Source organism: Crocodylus porosus, unplaced genomic scaffold (genome assembly GCF_001723895.1).
Source record: "Crocodylus porosus isolate Cpor-Errol unplaced genomic scaffold, CroPor_comp1, whole genome shotgun sequence".
In the NCBI taxonomy this organism is placed as follows: domain Eukaryota; kingdom Metazoa; phylum Chordata; order Crocodylia; family Crocodylidae; genus Crocodylus; species Crocodylus porosus.
The window spans coordinates 9,995,479-10,020,719 of record NW_017728924.1 but is presented as its reverse complement, the minus strand read 5'-3'; the positions used below and the strand labels follow the sequence as shown (position 1 = coordinate 10,020,719).

Sequence of the window (25,241 nt, the reverse complement as noted above, 5' to 3'; positions counted from 1 at the left end):
ATGGAGGCGGGCTGTACGTCGGCGTGTGGCACGTCACTGCGTCACTGAGGCGCGCGGGCTGTTTGGTGGCGTGAGTCGGGCCTGTTCGAGGGCGATCCCGGCGAGTACCGTGACCCCCCTCCCCCGGCGGGAGCTGCCATGAGTCAGTTCAACTTCGGGTCGAGCGCGCCGGGCGGCGGCTTCAGCTTCGGCGCCCCCAAGCCGACGGCCGCCAGCACCGCTACGCCCGCCGCTCCCGCTCCCGCCCCCGCCGGGTTTTCCTTTTCGGCCCCCGGCCCCGGGACCGGCTTCAGCTTTGGGATCCCGACCCCGGCGCCGGCCGGCGCACAGTCCGCGGGGCTCTTCTCCCTGCCCACCCCGGCCACCTCCGCGCCGACCGCCGGCTTCAGCTTCGGGGCGCCGGCCACGGCCACGCCCACGCCTGCCCCCGCGGGGAACGTCTTCTCACTGGGGTAAGAGGGGAGCGCGGCGTCACCTGGGCCCCGGGAGCGGAGGGGGTGTTGGGGTTTCAAAGGAAAACCTTCCTGTGCCGCTAGGGCCACATTGGGCCCTTACAAGAAGTTTTCAATGGAAGACAGTGGAGGAGAGGTAGGCGGTCCCGCACATGCGGATCTGCAGGCGACAGCCAGAGAATTGTACCACCGTAGAGCAGTGTGGCCGGAAGTGACCTCCCAGGGTCACATCCAGTTTGGCCTTTGTGTGAGGCAGGGTCATCCTTGTCCAAACCACCCCATACAGCTGCAGTCTAAATTACACAGGGCTGTTCTCAACCCTGACATGGCGCAGACCTAACAGTTGAATCTGCCATGGGCAAAGCAGGGAAGCAGAGCCTGTAACATCCTGCTTCTATGAAATGTTGTCAGTATGTGCTCTGTTAGAGGGCCATGCCCCCCACCCTCTACAGGGGAAGGCAAAAACTCCACAGTCCACACCCATCTGACCATGGGGCAAACAAAATTCCTTCCTGACCCCAAATCAGCATGGTATTTCCTGAGAGCAGTTGGAGAGGCTTCTTTCACCCTTTGTCCAAACAACTTGACCTTGTGGAGAGTTATGGCCCATCCCAGATGTTATTCTACTGGGAAATGTGTTACATGTACACTATTTTCTTTTGATACTTTCGCCCAGGGCTTGAAGTAAACTCACTGAGGATTCTCCTTTTTCAAGTGAGCAGGGAGGGGAGGTGGGGTTTCTTAACAACCCCCCTTCCAAAAAATAAGAAAACCCCTCATAAATATCTTTCCTGTTGAGAACAGTATCTGGATTGTTAATCTTTTTTTCAGCGTGAGGGGACATTCAGCCCCTGTCAGCACGTGGCAGGCCTATTTTTTGGGTAGTGATTGTGGGTTTGGGAGTCCTATTGTAGAATCTAGTCTAGTACCCAGTCCTGGGAAAGTTTTCTTTCCAGTAACATTTCTTGGTCAATGTTGATAGAAGCAGAGTGAAGGCAACAAGAATTGGGCTAGTTTTGCCAACTTCCTGTTGACAGTACTAGGAATTGTACTGGTGGAAGGAAGGCCTGAGTGGAGACTACCATTGAAAAGCCACCTGAAAGGATAGCCTTGTGGGAATTTAGAGGAAGAGGGATGGGGAGGATCTGCAGCATGCAAGAGCAAGGAAGTTGTTTCAAGCATAAAGGTAGTATGAAAAGTTCCTTGACTGGAAAGTGGGTAATTAAAAGAACATCAAGGTAAGTGGAGGTGACAGAAGAGGTTATGGCAGGAATTGCATTTTAGCACGTGTCAAACTTGGGCTACAGTCAACTAGAGAGAGAAATCTGATGCAAAGCTGATCCTCATGAGACTCTGCTTATCTAAAATGTCTATCTCAGCATATCATAGGCCTTAAAAGAAAACAAAACTGCCCTTTGGTAGCAAACTTGGCTATGGGTCATAAATTAGTTCACCTCAATGTTTTTTTCCATCTAGGGGAAATGCACCAAAGTTAAACTTGGGAAGTAGTGGTACAACTCAGACTACAGGAATTACAGGTGGCTTTGGACTTGGTAGCTCCGTACCAAGCAGTGCACCATCTAGTCAGGCAGCAACTCCTTCTGGGTTTGTTTTTGGCTGTACTACTGCTGCTACCACCACTACTACAACCCACTCTGGGTCAACTGGAGGTTTCAACTTTTCCACTGGGGGAGCAACCCAAACTGGTGCCCCCAACTTCAGTATTGGCCCTATGGGAAGCACGACACAGCAAGCCATGCCTGCAGGGTTAAGCTTTGGAGCAATCCCAGCTGCTGCCAGCACTGCAGCAACCACAGCAGCTACCACACAGCCAGTGACTGCCTTCACCCTTGGAGTACAGTCTGCAGGTGAGTTTTTAGATTGTGATTGGGTAACCTGAGTCATGTTATGGCCCTTGTGTTCACCAGAATTGAAGTAACCATGCTGGTAGCTAACCATTAAAAGTTCTAGTAAATTTATAGCTGGTTGGTAGATAATGCTGCATCAGTTTGACATGAAATAGAACCTGTCCACAAGTGAGTGTTTTCCAGCACTTGTCCACCTCATATCTCCAGTTATCAGTAACATTTTCTCATGTGGTATTCACAATCCCATTTTTATGGGTCAAGAATGGGAACTAAATCCCAACAGTAACAAATGTACTCAAGGGTCTGTCGTATACTGTGTTTTCCTCGATCAGTCAAAAGGAAAAACCCACACATCAGGACCTTGGGAGGCATATCTGTATCCACTTGTTTCTTCAGACTGCCATAATAAGCAATCATACACTTGTACATATATGCTTACTATGTTTAAGTGAACCAAACCAGCTTGTGGCCCAGCTTGTTTGGCCTGGCTAACAAAGGCAGCTCTATGTGTGTGTTTTTATATGGAGAATCACTTCTTTGAACAGCAGTTTTACCAGAATAATTTTCACAGTACTTGAATTGAATGCTGTGTTGAAGGGGCCTGCTGTCTAATCCTTTAAGTTCTGGACCACTGACAAACTTGCATCTTTTCTAAGCATCTCATGGGACAGAGGCAATGGTGTAAAAATAAGTGCTATTTCTGGAGGAGAAAGAAGAAGACTGCCAAGATGACAGTGAGATCTTTAAGAAAACCGTGTAGGTCTTAATATTTACAGTTCCAAACCTGTGTTGAAAAGATTTGAAAACCACTGTATGGTGACTTACAACTGAATGATACTTGTTAGAACTACCTCTTAAGTCAGGGGCAGGCGGTTATTTTGGATGGAGGGCGCTTACTGAGTTTTGGCAAGCTACTGAGGGCCACATGGGTAGCCATACCCCTTGACAGGTGCCTCACCCCCTGGTCATCATCTTGAGACTGGAACCTTTGCCACCAGAAGCCCCTCCCTTTGCCTGTGAAAGTACTCCTTTCAGCAGGGGGTTTGGCCATCTCAGAACCAGAAAAACACCAGATTAGATTCTAAAAAGCGAACATCTAAAACATTCATTAATATTATTTAAAAATAGATTTTTGTCCTGGTTCACATGCATTTGTGTAGTGTACACAGAGGTGAGTGTATATAACAGCTTAAAATGAAGTCTTACTCTTTATACTGTGGTGGGGTGGGAGTATGGTGGGGTTGGGTATAGGTGTGTATGGGGTAGTTTGTAGGTGTGCGTGTGGGGTTAGGGAGCATGTGGGTGTATGTGTGGATATGTGGGGTGTGAGTGGGTATGGGGTGTGTGGGGGGGTGGGTGGCTTGGCTGTGTGAGGGTCTGCATGTATGGCAGTTCGAGAGGGGGTGTGGGTGCATGTGTATGGTGGGGTGTGCTTGTGGAAATCACCCTATGAACACAAACACGCTCTCCCTCCTTATTGCATGTGCATACACATCCGTGCGTGTGTACACACACAGTATACTTTGCTCACAGACACACACTGTGTGTGCTTTGCCCACCGCAAATCTCTCTGTCATATTGCACAGACACGCACATCCCTCCTGCTCCGGGCCCCAGGGTGCCAGTGTGGTCCAGCGATGCGATGCAGCCGGGGGCACGTGGTGCTAGAGCAGCTGCCTGCAGAGAAAGCGGCTGCCGGCAGAGGCTTCCACTTGGGGGGCAGAGGTGGGAGGGGGCTACGGGTATGGCAGTGTCAGGTTGGCCTTCTTCCTGACTCCTGCCAGCTTCCAATGGGTTCTGCCCCTAGTATCTGTCATCTTTGACAGCAGCCAATAGCAGATAATACTAATTTTCTAAACTTCTTAGGTGCCACACAGACTGGATAGAATGGCAGGCCAGTTGCAGCCTGTGGGCTGTGTTTTGCCCACCCCTGCTTTAACATCTGGATCTGGATCTGGATCTGGATTTTGGGGGCTGAAATAATTCTGCCCTTTTCTGAGTGGAAGTAATAGGTTTGAAATTTGTTACATTTCTAAAATCGGGGGGGGGGGGCGCGTTTTGAGAAAGATGCTCTGTGGTTGAGTGAAAGACTTTAAGGGTGCCTGTACACGAGCCTGGAGACTACTGCAGTGTGCTATAATTACAGCGTGTAAGAGTAGACTCAGTTGAGACTGCTGGAACATGGTAATTGCTGCACTCCATCCAGCCTCCATATGTTGTATATCAGCATCCCTATGCTTCAGAATGGCACTAGGGGCACTTTATCTAAAGCTCATTTATCTAATGTTCTTGGAGCCACTCTAATTAAAGCCCCTACCCCTCCAACTCCTGGAACATATATAAACACACCCTAAGTTATTAATCCTTCAGCAAACTCTGTGCTAGGGTCTTGAAGGCTTTACAGGTCATTACGCTGTTTCAGAACCTTGGACAGGGGGAAAAAGTTGCAGCAAAAGGTCTGATTCTGAAATATTAGTGGAAAATTGCACTGGCTTTTTGGGAACTAAAGGGAGGAAATCTGTTCCCTTGGAGTTGGGAGTGGGTTTCAGGTGGAGTCTTTCACAGTAAATCCTACTTTTTCATAGCCTGAAGGTCCTTATTGGATCTAGTTAGTATGCTGACAGTGCAGGATCCAGTTTCATTAAAAAGAAAACGGTGTTAACCTGATGAGAGAGGTTTTCAGTTATGCTGATTGACTGTTGTTTAATCTTTTTCTGCAGCTATAGGTATGTCAGTGTCTCTTCTTGAACCACATGCTTGTTTTTCTTTCATTGTATTTACAATATTTCTTAATCCAGGTTTAAATTTTGGAATGCCAACATCAACACCAGCCACTTCTGCACCCACAGGAACATTGGTTCCTAGTACTAGCCAAGGACCCACTCTATCTTTTGGAGCCAAACCTGGAGGTAAGAAGTGATAAATTTATGGTACTTGAAAGGTGGTTCATAGTGATGGGGCCTTAATACTCTCTTTGAAATAATTCTCTTTCTTGAAATAGCCTGAGGAAGATGAATTAGAGAAGGGGGAGGGAGAATATATTGTATTTTATTCCTGTGAATTTGTACAGATACATGAAGGCAGTGAAAATTCTCCAAGTCCCTCTTAGTTAATTTTCTATGCAAAACTGCATTCTACGATTCTTGGGTAATAAAAAGAGGAGGAGGTGAGAAATTGAAGAGCTGCATTTGCTAAGATGGAAAATTGAATTCAAAGAATGGAAAGCTCTTGGAGAAGACAGGAGTGGAGGGGCCTACTGCCTCAACAAAGTGGGGAGTGGTGCAGATGAATAGGGGAAAAATTATCAAAGAATAGCTCTATTATCTATTGTGTTTACTGTGTTTTGGGGTCCCAGAGAAGGATCTGTGGATATTTTCTGTTTCCAGGCTTGACTGCAACATCCACAGCCCCTATTGCCACCACCACCACCACCCCGGCTTCCCTCCTTGGTTCATCTGGGTCTATATTGTTTGCTTCCATAGCAAGTTCTTCAGCACCAGCTTCCTCTGCGGCTACAGGCCTTTCACGTAAGTGCTCTAGGCCATATGTAGATAAAACAAGGGGCATGTGTGCATGGCACTTTTTAAAACAGGTTAAAAGTTTTTCCACTGCTTTAATGGTGTTGGTGTTTGCACACGTTGGCGGTGTATTGTGCAGTAATTCCAGCTGTAGCAGATTTGGCAGCGTAATGCGCTTTAAAAGACTTGAGGTGCAGCAAACTAAAACTGCCCTATAGCTGCAAAGTGAAGCATCAGTCTCTGCAGCTCAGGAGCTCTGCAGGCAGCCTAACAGCAGCTTGGGAAAGCAGGCTCCACCTATTTTCCCTGGAGCCTGCCTGAGCTGTGCTGGGACCTGGTGCTTCCCTCTGCGGCTACAGTGCCCCCCAGGACTGCCCAAGCCAGGTTGCCTGTGGGTGGGTGCCGCCTGGTGGGGGGGCTGCCACTGCAGGAAGCACTATGTCCCCTCCCCCCTGCAGCCCAGGGACAATTCTGCCCACTGGCAGCTCGCCCTCCCCTCCCTGCCACTGGAGAGGCAGGTGAGTTTGGGTGTGTGCATGACATTGGGGTTTAAAGGGCCCTAAATTGAAGCGGTGTTTTTAAAAACCCAGTGCTTCAATTTAGGGCTCCCATTTCATCTACACATGCCCCTAGCATATAGTTCCCATATTATTTTTGCAAGTGCATGATGAGAAAGCAGGCTGGCAGTCTCTGTTTGCAGCAACAGCGTTAGCCACTGAAGGAGGGGAATTGTATATTATGGTCTACAGTCATTTTCATCTTTAATACTAGGTGGTTCATCTCTTCCTACTCAAGGGCAAAGTCCCTTTTTAGTGTTACATGTGGGGTGCATAATACACAGATGCAATGTGTGTGAGTGGTGTCTGATTCCTCCCCCATTTGTTTGTCTGCCCCCTGACCTCTTTCCTGCCCTGATATTGTCACCATATTGCCCTTTCCAGTGGCTCATTAGCAGTTGCATAGTTCATAGATAATAACCAACTGACTGTGTTATTGTCTTAAACAATTGTGATTTAATCTTTGGATCAGGCCTTCATATTCTTCAAGTTTTCACACTATGTAAGTGCTCAACTCCTCCAACAGTAGTTGCACATATGCTACTGCAACATTCTTTCTTGCAAGTAAATACTGATCGCTTCTGCTTTCGTAAAGAAACGATCCTAATTTCACCCGATGTATCAGTCATTCTCTGAGTTTTCTACCCCATAAAAATACACCAGTCATCCATCTGGAAACAGTTGTAATTATGCTAAATTACTTCAGTAGTGGTGCAGTTAGTATTTTCACCAAAGAAGTGGCATTTGCTGTTAAAGTAGCTCAGTGGGGGGCCAATCTTGGAGATGACTAATTTCTGGTATGCTTGCCAGAGTGTCCCTCTGATCCCCCTCCCTTAATCAATCTGCTGCTCTGCTTTCTATTCCCTGTGCTATCTGTTCCTTCGTAAGGGAGAAGCAGTGTAGCTTGCCAGAAATGCGCACCCAAGTAAACCAGGTGAAGTAAGAAAAAGTAATTGGCTGTTTCTTTTTTAACTCTCTTAATGGATCCAACTGATCAAATAACAGATTTGATAGTTAAAGATGTATCTAATCCCCTAAAATATACATAAAGATAAATATTTATTTTTTGTCAACACTGTTTCCTTAGTCCAAGTCAGTGTCCACAGGAGTCTTGGGTTCTTTTTCTTAAAAGTAGCTTATTTCCACTGGAAGATGGTGGGCAGTTATTTTCAGATCCTTAATCTTAAAATTCGGAGGAATGCAGCCTAGCTGGATTGCGCCAATCAAACGTATAATGTATGTTGCAGTATCCAGTGTTTATGGAGTTTGTTTTGCACCGAAAAAGGGGAGCTAATCTAATTCTGCTGAAATTAATGGAATTCTAACACATTCATTTGGCTTCATATCTTCATACCTAGAAGAACTGCTAGAATGTATAATCATGAAGGTTATTAACAATGTCTTCTGAGGTTGTATTTGATCCACTGGTCATTTCCATGGTTTAACTCGTGTTCAACCACTGCTTTCAAGTGGTAAAGCTGCTTTTTTTTTTGACATTCACACTGAACAGGCATGTACTGTCTTCTTTCATAGTTAACTGTACTCCCCAGCTCCTTAGTCGACTTTTTCACTGAATTCCTAAATGACCTTCAGACATTTTTTGCATCCTCTATTAAAGCACTTCTGTAAGTTTTATGCTTTCATCATACACCTGGGGTGAAAAGTCTTGCATGTGATATTACGCTGCATTTTTATCAGTCTGTCAAATTGTATTGCCCAACCAGATAGACTCTTGGAGAGATCTCAAAAAATTTATGTAACTTCTGAGACATCAGCCTGTCAAGACTGTTCCCAGACAGCCTTCAATCCTGGGTCTGAGTCCTTTCACCTGTCTTCCAGTTTGGACAGTTCAGCATTTAGCCAAACAGAAATTGTTAGTAGCCTGGCAAGTGAATTGATAACATCTCTTTAAAACTGTTCTGAAGTCCACAGTGTCTATGGTTTTAAGCCTTCGTGGTTTTCAACCTTCGTAAGATGCCATCAGTGCCCGGATATTCCCTCAGTACCTTGCCAATAGAAATAAAAGTTTGGGTCTGTGGGCAAAGCAAGATCAACTTTCGGAAGGGAACCCTGGTTTAGTGAGTCATTCAGGAATTTTATGTTCTCTTTTGATTGCAGTTGGTGCCACCTCGACTGGAACATCCACTCCTGGGACTCTTGGATTTGGTTTAAAGGTCCCTGGAACAACAGCTTCTGCAGCTGGCTCAACCACAAGTAAGTACTCGCTCTGCAAGTGAATGGGGTGGGAGGAAGAGCATAGAGTAAAGGCTTGGTACTCAAGGGACATGGTGATTGAATCATCCTGAGCTCCCGTGCTTCAGTCTTCCTTCCTTGAAGCTCTGAAAACAAGCCATTGTTTCTTGCTGTGATTCACCTGGTACACTGTAGGTGTAGCAGTGCTGTAAGACCTGTGGAACAAACTGTGTAACCTTTTTGTTTGCCTGCATGGAAAATTTTCTTAAATGTATGTAAAGGAAGAAGACTGGGAGCTACAGTAGACTTGGTTTGGAATGACCAGATAGAGTGGAAATGGAATAGAAAGAGAGCAAGATGATCAATCCCTGTCCTGCAGTTTAGGGAATGCAGGATTCTGGTATGTCTTCGGCTGCTGGATCATGTTCTATTTCTGAGTTTTTCCCTATCAGTGGAGAAGTCCTGCTCTGTATTTTCAGGAAAAACAGTTTTCGCTAAAGTTAAATCTAAAATGTGGGATTGAGTTATAGACAGGGCCAACTTTTAAAATGACCATATTGTTTCTGTATAACATAGGGAAATAAATATGTGTGTGTATACAGGTAGAACTTTGTAGAGAGCTCACGGTGTTTCAGTTGTGGATATTACTTGTCCATATCATACAAATGGAAGAAATTAAGTGATATAAATTCCCTGAGATCTGAGTCCAGGTCAAAAGTGTGAATAAAACATGCATCTCAAGTTCCAAATCTATGCTCAGTTCACAGTATCACAGCTGTCCTTGCTTTCCCCTCCTCTTCTGTGCAGTGTTCCACTGAGTCTTTCCTTCCAGGTACCACTTCTGCCCCTAGCCTTGGCTTTGCTTTGAATCTTAAACCATTGACCACCACTGGTACCATTGGTGCTGTGACTTCTACTGCTGCTGTAACTACCACAACCACCAGGTGAGTCCATTTAGCTACTTGATTTAATGTCTCAGTTCAGCAGCAGACACTTGAAGGTGAACATTCAAGTTCATGATGTAGTTCTTGTGTTGGAGTAGAGGAAGCAGACTAGTCTCTTCCAGACACTCTAGTAGTGTTCCATGCCATTTCAGCTTTTATTTTCCTTCCTCCTAGCACTCCCCCAGTGATGACATATGCCCAGCTTGAGAGTTTAATTAACAAATGGAGTCTAGAACTGGAGGACCAAGAGAAGCACTTTCTTCAGCAGGCCACACAAGTCAATGCCTGGGATCGGACACTGATAGAGAATGGTGAAAAGGTGAGATGACATCTTACCAATTTATTTTCATACAGTGCCAGATTTTTTAAAGTTATTTAGATACCAGTAGATGTAGACAGTTTTCTAGTAGGAGTTTCAGAAACAAAAATATCATGGAAGTATATGGGAGATATGGTCATAAGTGCTCTTGAAAATCCCTCTAGGTGCCTATCTGCATCTTTAGGCCTCTAAACAACTTTAAAAATATGCACCCTGGTGATTAAGATGCCCAGATTATAGACCAGTGGTAGGCAAAATACAGCCTGTGGGCTGGATCTGGCCCACCAAGCCATTCTATTTGGTCTGCAGGGCCTCTAAAAAATTTATCAAATTAATATTTATCTGCCTCTGGCTCCTGTCAAAGATGACTAGGGAAGCTCCAGTAGGCTTCTGCAGTAGTAGGCCTCGCCTGGCCCACCCCCACAGCAGGCCTAGGACTGTGGGGCTGTTCGTGGCTGCACTGGCACGTGAAATTCAGGTAAGAAGTGGGGGAGGGAGTTGGGGGAGGACCACAGGGATTACTCCAGTCCTCGGGGCTACACCAGCTTTTCCTGAGCCCCATGGTCTGGCTGTGTAGCGGGGAGCAGGTGGGAAGGTGGGGGCAGGGGAAGTGGAAGCATGTGGGAGCGCGGGGCCTGTGCCAGTGTCCTGGGGCCAGCAGGGCACGGGCTGGCAGGGGCCTCTGGAGCTGAGCTGGGCTGGGCTGCACCAGCAGGGAGGTGAGCGGGGGGTTGGCCTGGCTCCATAGACCACCCCCCCCACTGGTTGGGAACCCCCTCCCACTTTCCTGCCTACCCACCAGCCACTCTGGACTACATGGCTTCCATACCCCCCACGCACCCATCCCCACAAACCCCCATATGCAAACACTTATGCATATATACTAGGGGTGTGCAAAACAAGCCCTATTCGATTCAGATTCAGCCCAAATCGGGGACAGTGATTTGATTCATTAATTCGGATCATTCGATTCGGCCAAATCTGAATTTGAAGATTTTTGATGCTGATTCAGAGAATCAGTGATTCCGGCATAGATGCAGCTTTAAAAGTTTTTTCTACATACTTTGAGGTAGCAGGCATGGCTCGTGATCGCTGCAATGCTGGGGCGGATGGAGTGTCCCATAAGAGCATGAGGAGGGGAGCCCACGTGCTCAGCGGTGAACCCAGAAGTGGAGTGGAAGTAGTCCACTTCCGGGTTCACCGGGGAGTGCACTGGGGGCCCCCCTTTGCACTCCCCTGGCTCGGCTATTGGCCTCAGGAGGACCTTGGGGGTCCCCCCCAATCCAGGAGGCACCAGTCACCATGCTGGGGGGAGCACAGCATGCTACCTGGCAGACCTGGAAGTGAACCACTAGTGCTTCTGTTCCACTTCCAAGTCTGCTGCTGAGCGCAGTGAGGAGCCCCCCGTGCTTCTGTGGGACACTGTGCGCCCCAGCATTGCAGCACTTGCGAGCCCCTGCTACCTAGAGGTATGTAGAAAAAACATTTAAAACTGTCTCTGTGTCTGAATCGCTAAACCTTACCAGGTCCATTACAATTTGGGGAGATTAAAAGGTCCCTTGATTCGATTTCGGTTTGGAGATTTGGCCACCAAATTGGGCTGAATCTCCACTGAATCGAATCGGGGACCAAAGCTTCACACAGCCCTAATATACATCACTAATGCACACAAATCAGGACAAAAATATGTTTTTAAAATTTTAAATTAAAATATATGGGTGTTTGATTTTTAGTATGTAACTTTTTTTTTCCCCTTCCCACTCCCCCTAAGATGGGGAAATACTCTTCCTGAAAGGAGTACTTCCAGGGACAAAGGGAGGGACTTCTGGTGGTAAAGGTCAGAGGTTAGGGGGTGGGAATTCCGGGGTCAAGATGGTGAGCAGGGGGTGGGCACCTGTCAAGAGGCAGGGCTACCCATGTGGCTATTGACAGCTTGCCAAAACTCAGTAAGTGTGGTAGACAATTATCTGGCTTAAAAGAATTCTCATACTAAAGTTCTTTTAGCCTTTGCTGATGGTTCTTCTTGTTTTCTAGAAACATTTGTATCTGCAAACATGAAATGTATACATTTTTGATGTTTTGTTTTTGCTACTTCTTCCACTTCTGTCCCTACAGGACAACAGACAATTCTTGATCTAGATAACACTTTTTAACTATTACCTATTCCTGCCTGTTTCTAGATCACTTCATTACACAGAGAAGTGGAGAAAGTGAAACTGGATCAGAAGAGGTAAGAGGCCCAGTGGCTGCTTAGAGTTGTCTTTTTGTTGGGTTTGTTCTGAGGTCCATCTCCCTGCAGCCTTCTCTTGGTGCCATAGAGTTTATAGCCTATAAATTGCTTTCATTAGCTCAGTTGTATATCCTTGGTTTTGCAGGTTGGATCAGGAGCTAGACTTCATTCTATCACAACAGAAGGAGCTGGAAGACTTGCTGACCCCACTGGAGGAGTCTGTGAAAGAACAGAGTGGGACTATCTACTTGCAGCATGCAGATGAGGAGCGGGAAAGAACGTAAGGAAAAGATCCTTAAAGTTAGGGCGGCTAGGATCTGGAACCAACTTCCAAGGGAAGTGGTGCTGGCTCCTACCCTGGGGGGTCTTTAAGAGGAAGCCTGATGCCTACCTAGCTGGGATCACTTGAGCGCAGTTTTTTTTTTTTTTCTCCTGCCCTGGCAGGCGGTGGGACTTCAAGATCTATAAGGTCCCTTCCGACCCTACTTCTACGATTCTATGATCCTGTTTGTATTGGGGCTGAGCTGATATATTAACATTCATGAATAGGAAGACTGAATCTGGAATGCAGCATAATGTTAGAGATTTAAATAGGCTGGTGAAATTGATACCACTTTTCTTGAAGATGGTCTTGACTTGCATGGGAGGTGAGGGTAAACATTCTCTGGCATTAATAGTCAAAAAAGCCCCCAGAATATCTATGATCCTAGTGTCTTTCACTTTTCCTACTCCTAAACTAATACTTGTATGGCAAAATACTTCTTCCAGTGTTGCCTCCATGTACCTGGTATATCCTTACTGAGGGGGATCCTGGATATTTAATTCTGATTCCCTGCAGTGAATGCATTGATACTTTGGGAACTGACTGGTGATATGAGACTTATTTGAACCTTGTGACCTCCATCTTGTGTGTGTGTTGCAGCTATAAATTGGCAGAAAACATAGATGCCCAGTTGAAGCGCATGGCACAAGATCTTAAAGACATCATTGAGCACCTGAACACCTCTGGGGGCCCTGCTGACACAAGTGACCCAGTGAGTATAAGCTTTGATTGATGCATTTAGGTGGTGGGAAAGAAGCTGCTTGGAATACTTCAGATATGTATACATCGATTTAAGTTTTGTGTTTTTTGGATACTTTTTGTCTCAGTTTCTTTAAGATTTAAAGAGAACTTTGCAACTTTCCTGTAGAGTTCTCTTCTGGTGGTCAAACTCCATTCTAATGTGACGTTCTTATGCTTCATTCTGATCGTTTTGAGATTATAAATGCTATCAGCAGAATGCAAAACTTCCTTATAACTCAGCTGACAAATAGGACTATCTTTTTACAAAAGAATGCTAAATTCAGGGGTATGTTTCCCACCAGACTGTACTTATGATGAAAGCTATCAAATTTGAGGCACGAACTTTGGATAGTATCCTCTCTATATGCTACTCAGTGCCCCAAGGAGAGCAGGCCACTTCTTGACTAAGAATAATGGCAAATATATGTAAGAGATGCTTACATAGGTAGCATCTCTGCGACTCCTCCTCCCCCTCCCCGATCTATTGTAGTGTTTGTGACAGATCTGAGCTGTTCTTTGTTCCATGTACACCTGCTATTTTTCTGGTTTTTGCTTCTGTCATAACCTACAGATCTTAATTACTTGCCTGTAAGTTTCTTAGTGAAGAACTTCCCCTTCACTAAAAGCTGCATAGTGTACCTCAAGACTAAGTTCTTGTTTTTTATCATGCACCTCACTTCTGATTTCAAGGAAGCCTAGGCTGCAAGAGCATTTTTAAAAGGCCCTCTGAAAAGCTATATACGATGCTTTTAGATCAGCTCTACTTAAGTCATATGACTAACAATGTTCTACTCTGTAGAGGTGCACTGATATTGGCCCATATTGGATTGGCACTGATAAATTGATACATCAGCAGTCAGCTTTTTTTGGGGGGTATCCAGTAATATCACTGATTTAAATGCCACGTGTATGTGCACAGCCAGAACATGCATGCATCTGGGTAGCTTGGAGAGCAGCTTCTAGCCAGTAGATCTGTGGAGGGGAAGGGGCATCAAGAAGGGAAGCTGGGGGAGGGGTGGAATCGATGCCTCCATGGTGAGGGAGGAGCAGGGGAAGGTCCTGCACAGCTGGGGTGGTGAATGAATCCCAGGGTAGGGCATGGAGCAGACCTGCAGGTGGTTCCTCCGGGGGGTGGCTCCCTGCTGCTGCATGCACCCCAGGCAAGGCATGGGGTGGGGCATGTGCCCCCCTGGATTTGTGTATTGGGTGAGGGTAGGCTGCCCACTTCAAGCTTGGGGCTAGGAGCTGCACCAGCCTCTTCCCCTGTGGACGGGGCTAGGCTGTGCTTGGGGTGGGTGGGGGTGGGGCAGGTGGCAGCAGTGCTGGGAGGAGTGGCTGTGGGGTGGGCTGTAGCCACCCCAGAATTTCCCATAGCTACCCTGTACCACCTCTCCCAGTGCAGCTCGGGCCCAGCTCCCCCACCGGAAGAGACTCATGTAGCCCCTGGCCTTGAGCCTGCAGCGGGAAGCCTGCCCTTGCCCTGCCCACAAATCTGGGAGGCACATGCCCTCCATGCCTCCCCTGGGGGTGCACACATGGTGGGAAACCGGTCCCCAGACAAGCCACCTGTGTGACTACCCCATGCCCGGCTGGGCAGTGCCCGCTCCTGTCTTAGCTCTATTTCCTCCCTCACCATGGGGCCCTCAATCTGCCACCCCTTCCCTCCCCTATGCTCTTTCCTCCCCACAGACTTACTGGCTGGATGCTGCTCTGCACGCTGCCTGGCTACATTACTTTTAAATCAGCTGTCGGATTGGTATTGGTCAACATGGCTGGTTAATAATTGGCCTTTGGTATTAGCCAAGAAAATCTTTATCGGTGCACCACTACCACTCTGTACAGTTTAGCCATTGCTGGGTCAGTGAATCTTTGGGATCAGGCTGGTTTGGCTTCCAGCTGATACTTTCCTCACTACTTTTCATTTCCACTTTCCCTAATGGAATAATTCATATTTAAAATTTCTGGTCTTTTTTTCTTTAGCTCCAGCAGATCTGCAAAATTTTAAATGCACATATGGATTCATTGCAGTGGATTGACCAGAACTCAGGTAAGAACCTTGTTAAAGTGTTTTGGATTGAAGAAGCAAACTGGGCAAACTATCAGGTTTAAACTAAATTTAGGAAGAAGAATTGGATGGCTTGAATGAGGGGAAGCTTCTTACTGATCTCTTTGTTCACTGTTGAATGAAGTTAGAGTGACTTTCTAAACATGACTGGCTCTGATAATGGATTGATCAGAACAATTCACTTGTCACAGAGGTAAACATCTTAAGTGCAGTTATGTGTGTGTCTAGTTTCTGTGAACGTGGATTATTTCATACATATACATAAAGGAGTCTTTTCCCCATGTGCCCAGTATATCCCCATTTGGAGTCTCTTCCCTTTCTTGTTCTCCATTTTTAAAAGTCCATAGACCCAGACATTCCTGGGCAACAGTTAAATATGTTGGGGGAGGGGAAAATGGTCAAAGACCTTTGTTTCTAATGTTTCTTTATTCATGAAACTGAAACCAAACACATGATTTTCCAGAACTAACCCATCCTCTATTACAGAGGTGTCAGACATGTTGCAAGCCCTGGGCTGGATCCAGACTGAGGCAGGCAGGTCTGTTGGCAGGGGTCTAGGAGCAGTGGTGGAGGAGTTGGGGGTGGAAAGGCAATATGGCAGCAATGGAGCTGGGCAGCTGCAGGGTAACTGAGAGCTACATCAGACAGCCTTTACTTACTTGCCGCTGATTGGCCTAGTTCAGCAGGGTCTAGGGACCACAGATTCTGCAATGGAACATATCCCAGACTTTGGGTAGCCCGGCAGGTCAAACTGAATGGCACCACAGGTTGGATCTGGCCCACAGGCTGTATACCTAACACCCCGGCCCTATGATAATGTTTGTAGCAGGGATATCAAACATACAGAGTGCAGTCTGAATCTGGGCCACAGAGCCCTATTATCCAGCCCCTGGTGCTGTCCCTGGATTTGGAATGGACCCACATGCAGCATGTTGGACCAGCCTCATGTGCAGGGCCCAGGATATGTGGCATGTGCAGTGTGGATCCTGGAATCCCAAACCAACTGGAGCAGGTGTTGTCTGTGGCACGTCCTGGACTGGCTGGGACAGGCACTGTGTGTGGTTAGCAGCCAGAGCCTGTGCTGCCTGCACTGGGTCTGGCATGCAGCGCAGGAAGAGGGCTCCATGGGTTGGCCCTATGCCATTTATCTGGCTCATGGACTGGTCCCACACCACTCAACCAGCCCAGAGGGCCAGATGAATTTGACATCCTTGTTTTACAGGGATCACAAACGCTGACCTTTTTAATGTTCTTGGTCTTCCCTCATTGACTTTCCTACTTCAGTAGCTATTTTGTGAGCGTGCTGGTGCTGTCAGTCTCCTGATTTTCAGCATAGGACGACTGAATTCAACCAACTTGTTGAGAAGCAAACATCCCTTCTCTTCAGGTGTAGTAACTTCTTTAGGTGCTACTGCAGAGGTTGCATGATGGTAGTGATTTGAAGAGAATATTGAACGGGTGCTGTTGTTGGCATTGGAAAAGGAGATTGCGCTCAAGTGTACAGGGTTTGGATTACCTCTCAGCTAAAATATTGGGTATAATTTTTTCTAATTTTCTCCCTGTGTCTGAGAATCACTAGATTAAGGGTTCTAATCTGTGGTGCCTTGTGATCCTTTCAAGAGTGCCACATTATGCCAAGTGGTGGTAGCACTGTTACATGTGCAAACATGACCCACAAGATTAAACCCAGAGATTTCACTTAAAACCATAGTATTAAAACATTTTGACCTCCTTTGCAACAGAAAAATTGTGTGTTTTTGTTTTTCAGTAGTCAAGAAATAAGATGGCATTTTCTAAGGGGTGCCTCGAGCCTGAAAGAGTTGAGAACCACTGCCTTAATCTCTGATTCCGGGTCCCAAATATTCTAGCTCGCTTGTTTTTCTTAACTGAACCTAATTAACCACAAGGAGGCCTTATTGACTAAAGTGGTGCACCTTTCTCCAGGACTGAATTGCTGCACAGGCAACTTCAGCAATGCTTTGGACATTCTTACCTGGCAATTAAATTTATCCCAAGTGGGATGTGAATTCACATTGGGTCACTGATGTGAATAGAACAGTCTGCTCATGCCAGGACTGTATTTGGCTTCTAGTCTCCTTTCAATACCAGGTTTTTCATCATGAGGTCATATAATTTGTGGTAACATCAGCCTTGTGACTGCAGTTACAGAAGGCATTCATAGATTCATAGATGTAGGGTTGGAGGGGACCTGAGCAGATCATCAAGTCTGACCCCCTTCCCTGGGCAGGAATGAATACTGGGCTCATATGACCCCTACTAAGTTAAGCTCATATGACCCCAGCTAGGTAGTTATCAAGCCTCCTTTTAAAGACCCCTAAGGTAGGAGCCAGCACCACCTCCCATGGAAGCTGGTTCCAGATCCTGGCTGCCCTGACTGTGAAGTAGTGCCTCCTGATGTCTAGTTTGAACCTGCTCTTAAACAACTTGTGGCCATTATTCCTTGTTACTCTGGGAGGCGCTCGGGGGAACAGGGTCTCACCCATTCCCCTCTGGTCCCCCCGGTAAGTTTATAGATGGCCACTAGATCCCCCCTCAGCCTTCTCTTGTGAAGGCTGAACAGGCCCAGGTCCCCTAGCCTCTCCTCCTAGGGCCTGCCCTGCTGCCCCCTAATCCATGCAAGTGGCCCTCCTCTGGACTTCTTGATGCTGGCCTCATCCCTCCTGAAATGCAGTGCCCAGAACTGGACACAGTACTTTAGCTGTGGCTTGACCAGTATCACATAGAGGGAGAAGATCACCTCCTTGGACCTGCTTGTGATGCATCTGTGGATACTTGACAAGGTGCGGTTAGCCTTGCTGACCATGACCTCACGTTGGTGGCCCATGTTCATTTTAGAATCGATAATGACCCCAAGATCTCTTTCTGCCACTGTGCTTTCAAGAAGGGAATTCCCCAGCCTATGGGTATGCTGCTTGTTTTTCTTGCCCAAGTGCAGTACTCTGCGCTTGTCAGTATTAAATCCCATTCTGTTCATACTTGCCCACCCCTGTAACCTGTCCAGGTCCAGTTGTACCCTGTCCCTCCCTTTTAGTGTGCCCACCTTGCCCCAAAGCTTGGTGTCGTGCGTGAATCTGAATCCTCACCCCCTTGTCCAAGTCACTGATAAAGAAATTGAACAGTAAAGGCCTGAGGACCAAGTCCTGGGGGACTCCACTGCCCACCTCCCTCCAGGTCAAATATGACCCATCCACCATGACTTTCTGGGTGCATCCCCCTAGCCAATTTGCAACCCATCTGACTGTGTAGGCATCAGTGCCGCAGTCACCAAGCTTTTTAATGAGAATAGGGTGGGAGGCAGTGTCAAAGGACTTCCTGAAGTCCAGAAGGACTTCACATCCACCTTCACACCTGCATCCAATGATTTTGTGACCTGATCGAAGAAGGCTATCAGGTTGGTCTGACAGGACCTGCCCTTAATGAACCCATGCTGGTTGCCCTTGAGCATCCTCCCCCCTGCTGGTCCCTCCCAGCTTCCCCAGGACTGAAGTAAGACTAACGGACCTATAGTTGTCTAGGTCCTCCCTCCTCCCTTTTTTGAAGATGGGGACCACATTGGCCTTCTTCCAGTCTTCTGGCACCTGGCCAGAGCACCACGAGTGCTCGTAAAGCTGTGCCAGGAGCCCCACGATGACCCCTGCCAATTCCCTTAGTACCCTAGGGTGGAGAGTGTCTGGACCTGCTGATTTGAACACATCCAGCCGCTCCAAAAGTTCCCTAACTCAGTCCTCCCTTATCCTAGGCCTAGCAGAGTCTGTCCTGAGTCTTGGTCCCTGCTCAGAAAAATGGAGGCAAAGAATTTGTTAAAAAGGTCTGTTTTTCATCTGGTGCAACCACCAGATTATCAAGCATATCCTGCAGGGGCCCCACGTTGCCTGGTGCCTTCTTTTTACTCCCTATATATTTAAAAAAGGACTTTTTGTTGTCCTTGATCCTTGTTGCTAGCCCTAGTTCCTTCTCCGCCTTGGCCTTCCTAACGGCCTCCCTACAGACTCTTGCTATGGAGGTATAATCCTCTTTGGTTATAACCCCCACCTTCCACTGGATGTACGCCTCCTTTTTGGCTTTCAGATGTTCCTGAATGCCTTTGGTGAGCCAAGGGAACTTTTGAGTACTCTTGCCCACTTTGACTCACATTGGGACTGTCACCCCTTGGGCTCGGAGGATCGTCTTCTTAAGGAACAACCACTCGTCTTGGACACCCAGTTCCCCTACCCTCCAGGACCCCAGTGCCTCTCCTACCAATCTCTTCAACTCTTTGAAGTTGGCCCTCCTGAAGTCAAGGGCTACCGCCTTGCTGCAGGCCCTTGACACCCTGTGCTGGATGGTGAATTCTAGTAGGCGAAGATCACTATCACCCAGGTGGTTGAGGACCCGGAGTCCCCTCACCAGGTCGTCGCCTGTGGCCAGGACTGGGTCTAACAGGACATTTCTTTTGGTGGGACTGTGCACCTCCTGGATTAGATGGAGGTCCTGTATCTCAGCTAGGAACCTACGTGGACGGTCAGACCTGGCTGACTGCTCCTCCCAGCAAATGTCCTGGTAGTTTAGATCACTCATGGCGACCACAGCCCTTGACTTAACTGCCTCCATGAGCTGACCCAAGAATTCCTGGTCCAGCTGTTCTCTCTGGTTGGGTGGTCTGTAGTAGACACCCACCATTAAGTCCTTTCCCCACGACCCCCTTGTATTCTGGCCCAGAGCACTTCAGCTTGCCCCTCCTCTGTCCCCATCCTGTTAGTTGTGGATATGTGTTACTCTTTGATGTAGAGCGCCACACCCTGGTCTTTCCTCCCTGTTCTGTCCTGGCTGTATAGTATGTAGCCCCTAATGTTTACCACCCAGTCGTGGGTTGAATCCCACCAGGTTTCAGTGAGCCCTACTGTCTGGGTTTGTACTAGCTATCTGGAGGGCAAGTTCCTCCTGCTTATTCCCCATACTTTGAGCATTAGTGTAAAGGCATTTAAGGCCTCCTGTTGGTGCATGTCCCTGTCCACCCCCCCCGCCCGATTCCTAGGACTGTCTGGACCCTTGTCACTTACCTGTACCTGGGAACTTCTTGTGCTCATCACCTGTCTTAGCTGGGAGGTGTCCTTGTGTCCTCCTGAGGCCCCATTCCCTGGCAAAGCTAGTTTAAAGCACATCATACAAGATCAGCCAACCTGGAAGAGAAGACACCTTTTGCCTTTAGGGGAGAGGTGAAGCCCATCCCACTCAAGCATGCCCCCTACACAGAAATGCAGGTTGTTGTCCAGGAACCAGAGGCCTCCCTGGTGGCACCAACACCAAAGCCTCCGGTGGACCTCATTGATGCAGGCCTCATGATGCTGTCCGCGTCTACGTACCAGGAGAATAGAAGAGAATACCACCTGTGACTCTGTCTCCTTGAGCTTGGCTCCCAAGGCCTTGTAGTCTTTCATGATGCAGTCTGGGTTGCCCCTGGCTTCCTGCTGGCTTAGATGAGATGGATCTGGGGGGCTTCCCTCTGGATCCTCTACAACTGTGCCAGCTCCCTTCTCCCCCTGCACTTACCTGGATCAGATGGTGTTGCCGCTACCTCCTTTGCTGCCAGTGAGTTTGAGATGGGGGGCCCACACGTGCTGGCTGCACATGTGCGCCCACTCTACTCCTGAGCCCCAACTGCCAAGGGCACGGGAAAACCGCGGCTTTTAAAGGGCCACAGTTTGAATTTCCCACGCTCCCTCCCTCAGCCAGTCAGGGCATCCTGGTCTTGCCAGCTGCTCCGCCCCTCCTGCTGGAGAGTCCTGGGTGCCGGTGCCGGTTACCCAGTTACCAGGTTCCTGGGGGTGTCCAGAGCCCAAAACCCCCTGGGGAACAGCCCCAGGAGTCCCCTCGCCCCATGGGGAAGTGCCTCCGCTCCAGCCTGCTCCCATGTCCGTGCGTGGCTCGGGAGCACAGCTCCCTGCTGGCTCCGCTAAGAGGGGTCCAGGGGGCCCCCGCCCCCTCCGGATCCTCTACAGCTGTTCCAGCTCCCTTCCCCGCCCCCTGCACTTACCTGGATCAGCTGCTGTTGCCACCACTGCTACCTCCTCCACTGCTGGTGAGTTTGGGAGGCGGGGCCCATGTGTGCTGGCTACACACACGCACCCACTCTGCTCCCGAGCCTCAAAGATTAAAAACTTCAATCTAGTGTAAAGGAATTATTTGTGTCCTTTGAAAATCGTTATTAAAGGGGTGTCAGTCTTCCATTTTAAGGTCATTGTTTTTTTCATAAATAATTGTGTTGATTGACCAGTTGGAACTGAACAGTTTAGCATCTGTTTTGGGGATTGGACAAGTTTAAAATGTAAATCGTATAGCTTCAGTATGCTAGAGCAAAGTCTTCGAACATGGGGAAGGGTCAAATGATATTGGGAAATGGGCTATTTTTCTAGAATGTTTGTTCAGTGCAAGAGTTATTAATTACGCTTGCATGTTACCTTTCAAAAGAACAAACCCTTTTCTGTCATAGCTAGAATGGCTTGTTCCATTCAATAGTAATTGACTAGTAGAGCCAGGAGAAGCAGCACTTCAAGCATGTTTTTCTTGACTTTAAAAATGTAAAGCGGTTTAGTCTATGCCCAATATCATAAATCTCATTTCCATAAAATGCCTTCAGGGCTACTTTATAAAAGCCAGTGAGCTCATCTGGACACCGATCATATTCGTACTTCTGTCAACTTGTCTGAGGGAGTTTCTGATTAAAAATTATGTCACTTTAGCCCAGAGTGCAGGGTTATATTAACTCAGGGTGGACACAGCGTTATTAACCTGGAACATTCACACAGCAGGCTCCTAATGCCTTGGATGCTGGATCCATAAATGCATCTTCAGCTGTTTTCTAAATAGATTTGCTGAAAAGTAGGTATACCTTGGTGCCTGAAGATAAGGCAACTGTTTACTAAGAGAGAACTTGGATCTAGTCTAGAAAACCTTTGTCTCATCTTCTCTTGCAAGTACCACAATTAATTTTATTAAGAGATTAATTAATAATGAACTGGGGCGGGGGGGTGCTGGGGAGGAGAATGGGGAGGCAGGTTCAGATGTGGGTAGGTATAGCTGGTGGTGGAGCACAGTCCTGTGTAGAATATGGACAATCATATTTTAATTGGCCTAATTATCAATGCTTGAAAATATGGTGACTACATGTACTTTTAATACATGTACTACTTTTGATCATGTGATCTGCAAGCGGAAAGCTCACTTGTACCCAGGAGAGCTTTTCTGGGGTTTTGTTTAATCCTGGAACAAACTCGGACTCCTTCAAAAATCAAGGAATTAATATGAACCTTTCTGCTTTCTATTCTAAACATAATGTGCATGTCTGCTGGCATTCAATTTAATTTATATATAAAAATAAAGCAACCCCCACAATTTATTCTTTTACAAGACGGAACAAGGGAATAAAACATGTAGTACAGATGTTAGTCATTCTGCTTAATGTATTTTGGGGAAGAGTCTACTACCATATCCTAGACATTTGGTATAGAACTTAAATAGATCTAAAATATCTCCACTCTATTACAGCTCCATTGTGCAGCTTATGATAAAGAATAATTCTTTAGGAGTCACTTTAGCGTTTCACCAAGATTTTTCTCATTCAGTGTAATGCCTACAGCATATGGAGCTGTTAATCATTTGCAGTTAGTGTTTTAGTTTATAACTTGCATGGTAGACCATAATTCAAAGCTGGTTATAGTTTGCGATGGGAATGGAGTTATCTTTGCTTGAAAATAAAACTGCATTTATCCAATTACGGAGCTGTTATAGCTGCTTATACTCAAGAGGGCTTTGGTGTTAGTTTAGTAAAACTGTAATTAAAAAAACCATAACTGGTTTAAAACGGGTGGCTCAACCTGCGCCCCATGGGCCAGGTCCGGCCCCTGGTCATCTGGCCTGCAGGGCTCCCCACAGGTCCAAAAATTTGGCAGCAGGGGAGCAGTATCGCTGCTGTATCACTGCTCCCCTGCTGCCAGATTCTGCCCCCTTGGGGAGTCCTGCAGACTAGAGATCTAGCACATGGGGTCATGCTTGGGCACGCAGGCTGGTGTGGGGCCCTGTGCTGGTGTGCAGGGGCAATGTGGGGAGCAGTCCCAGCATGCAGACTGGCCCTGCACCACTCATCAGCCTGCAGAGCCAAAAGACTGAGCACCACTCATTTAAATATACAGTAAATCTCCTCTTCCCCCCCCTCCCCCCCGCCTTGTTTCTGAACCCTGTCTTAACCTTCAGTCTTCATTCCCTTTCTGGGACACTCTGCATACCTGTGCTTCCCAGAGCTGTATCTTGGGATGTTCATTTCTAGGTTGATCATCTATGTGTCTTTGCCCACAGCCCTGCTCCAGAGGAAAGTGGAGGAGGTGACAAAGGTATGTGAAAGTCGCCGCAAGGAGCAGGAACGCAGTTTTCGGATCACTTTTGATTGAGCGATTCAAGAAAACTTCCTGCTGGAATATTCATCTGCTAATCATTATGTAAAAACTTGTGGGGGTTGGGGGGTCAGAGTGAATATTATGATACCATCTTGTTTTATTACAATAAAGTACTTTCCATTCCAAACCTCCAGTAGTTCATAGTATCTGTCTTAATGGCTATCACATTGAAATTTGCAGTATCTACACTCCAGTTCTGTGTTCTTTGTACATGCAGCCTGTGCATCTATTCTGTTTGCTGTTGTCACAAGATTTAAAATCTTTGAAGTCAAGTGACTGACCTTTTATATACTTATGTCAAATACCCCCTATTATACTCAGTTCAAAAGAGTGGTGGGTTATCATCTTCCTGTAGGAACTATTCCAAAATGTGAGATAAAGGTAGGTGTGCTAATAACCCAATGTGTTCCTAAACTGGATATGCCATTCCTGAGGATTACCTTGATGTGTGTTATGGTTTTGGCTTCATATGCTTTTACCCCTGAAATATGATGCCAAAAATGGGGTAAAATAGCACTATAGAAACGGTCATAACTAGTTATATCAGGGTGGGCAGTTATTTCAGGTGGAGGGCTGCTTGATGAGTTTTGGCAAGCTGTCTAGGGCTGCATGGGTAGCCCTGCCCCTTTAGTCGCCCCACCCCTGGTTGCCATCTTAGGACCGCAAGTCCTGAACCCTGACCTTTGCCATTGGAAGTCCCTCCCCTTGCACAACTTACCAGGTAGCAAGGGGTTGTGACCCCCCCTAACATCCTGCCCCAGCAGTGGGGTTTCAGGGGTATCAGACCTCCCTCAGAACTTTCCCCCTACCCATGCCAGCTGGTCCCAAGGGGAGGAGGCTCCACCACCGTTTCTGCTGGCCAGTGCTGACCCAGTTGGGCTTGCTCGATCCCCAGCAGCACCTGGAAAGCTGGCTTCAGCCACATGCTGCTCCGGATGGGAGGGACCCAACCAGGCCTGCACTAGCCAGGAAAAGCGGCATGCAGCTGAAGTTGGCTTCCCAGGTGCTGCTGGGGACGGGAGGAGCCCAGCTGCGTCTGCACTGGCCAGCAGAAGCAGTGGCAGAGCCGTGTGCCACTTGAGATGGGACAAGCCTGGCCAGAGCAGCAGTGGCTCAGCTGCTTTTCCCCTGCCTGCACCAGTCAGTCCTGAGTGGCACACAGCTCCGCCACCACTTCTGGCTGGTGCTGACCCAGCCGGGCTCCTCCCATGCCCAGCAGCACATGGGAAGCTGCTCTGGACTTCAGAACTCCACTTCATCAACCTCCATGATGAAAAATCATGGGCTAAATATAGATATTGGATTTATGACCCATTTATAACCTGCCTGACAGCTGACTTCCCAGGTACTTCTCCACTATTTATCCCCTTCTCCACCCAGCCTCTCTCTCACTCATCGACTCCTCAGTCTACATTGTCACTGACTGCCTGTCTTTATATGCATACCAGCCCAGCCTCTGGCTTTTTTACTTTTCATTCCATCCAGGAAGAGCACGCACCAACTGCTGAAACTTCCTTAGCCTGACAAAGGGGTTTTGAACCTAAAAGCTTGCTTAAAAATTGTTGTCCAGCTATTTAAGTTG

At 47.4% G+C, this 25,241-nt stretch overlaps 1 protein-coding gene across 1 annotated transcript; it reads left to right on the top strand.

Annotated features, from left to right (window-relative positions):
- The first annotated feature begins 46 nt into the window (after window positions 1-46).
- Window positions 47-23,786, top strand: NUP62CL (nucleoporin 62 C-terminal like). The gene is made up of 12 exons (XM_019540292.1): window positions 47-452; window positions 1,929-2,320; window positions 5,119-5,229; window positions 5,707-5,847; window positions 8,514-8,609; window positions 9,421-9,532; window positions 9,707-9,851; window positions 12,032-12,081; window positions 12,227-12,361; window positions 13,004-13,115; window positions 15,125-15,191; window positions 23,562-23,786. Exons 1-12 carry the CDS (start codon window positions 139-141, stop codon window positions 23,651-23,653), a joined length of 1,767 nt encoding a protein of 588 aa, XP_019395837.1. The 5' UTR covers window positions 47-138; the 3' UTR covers window positions 23,654-23,786.
- Window positions 23,787-25,241: the final 1,455 nt, after the last annotated feature.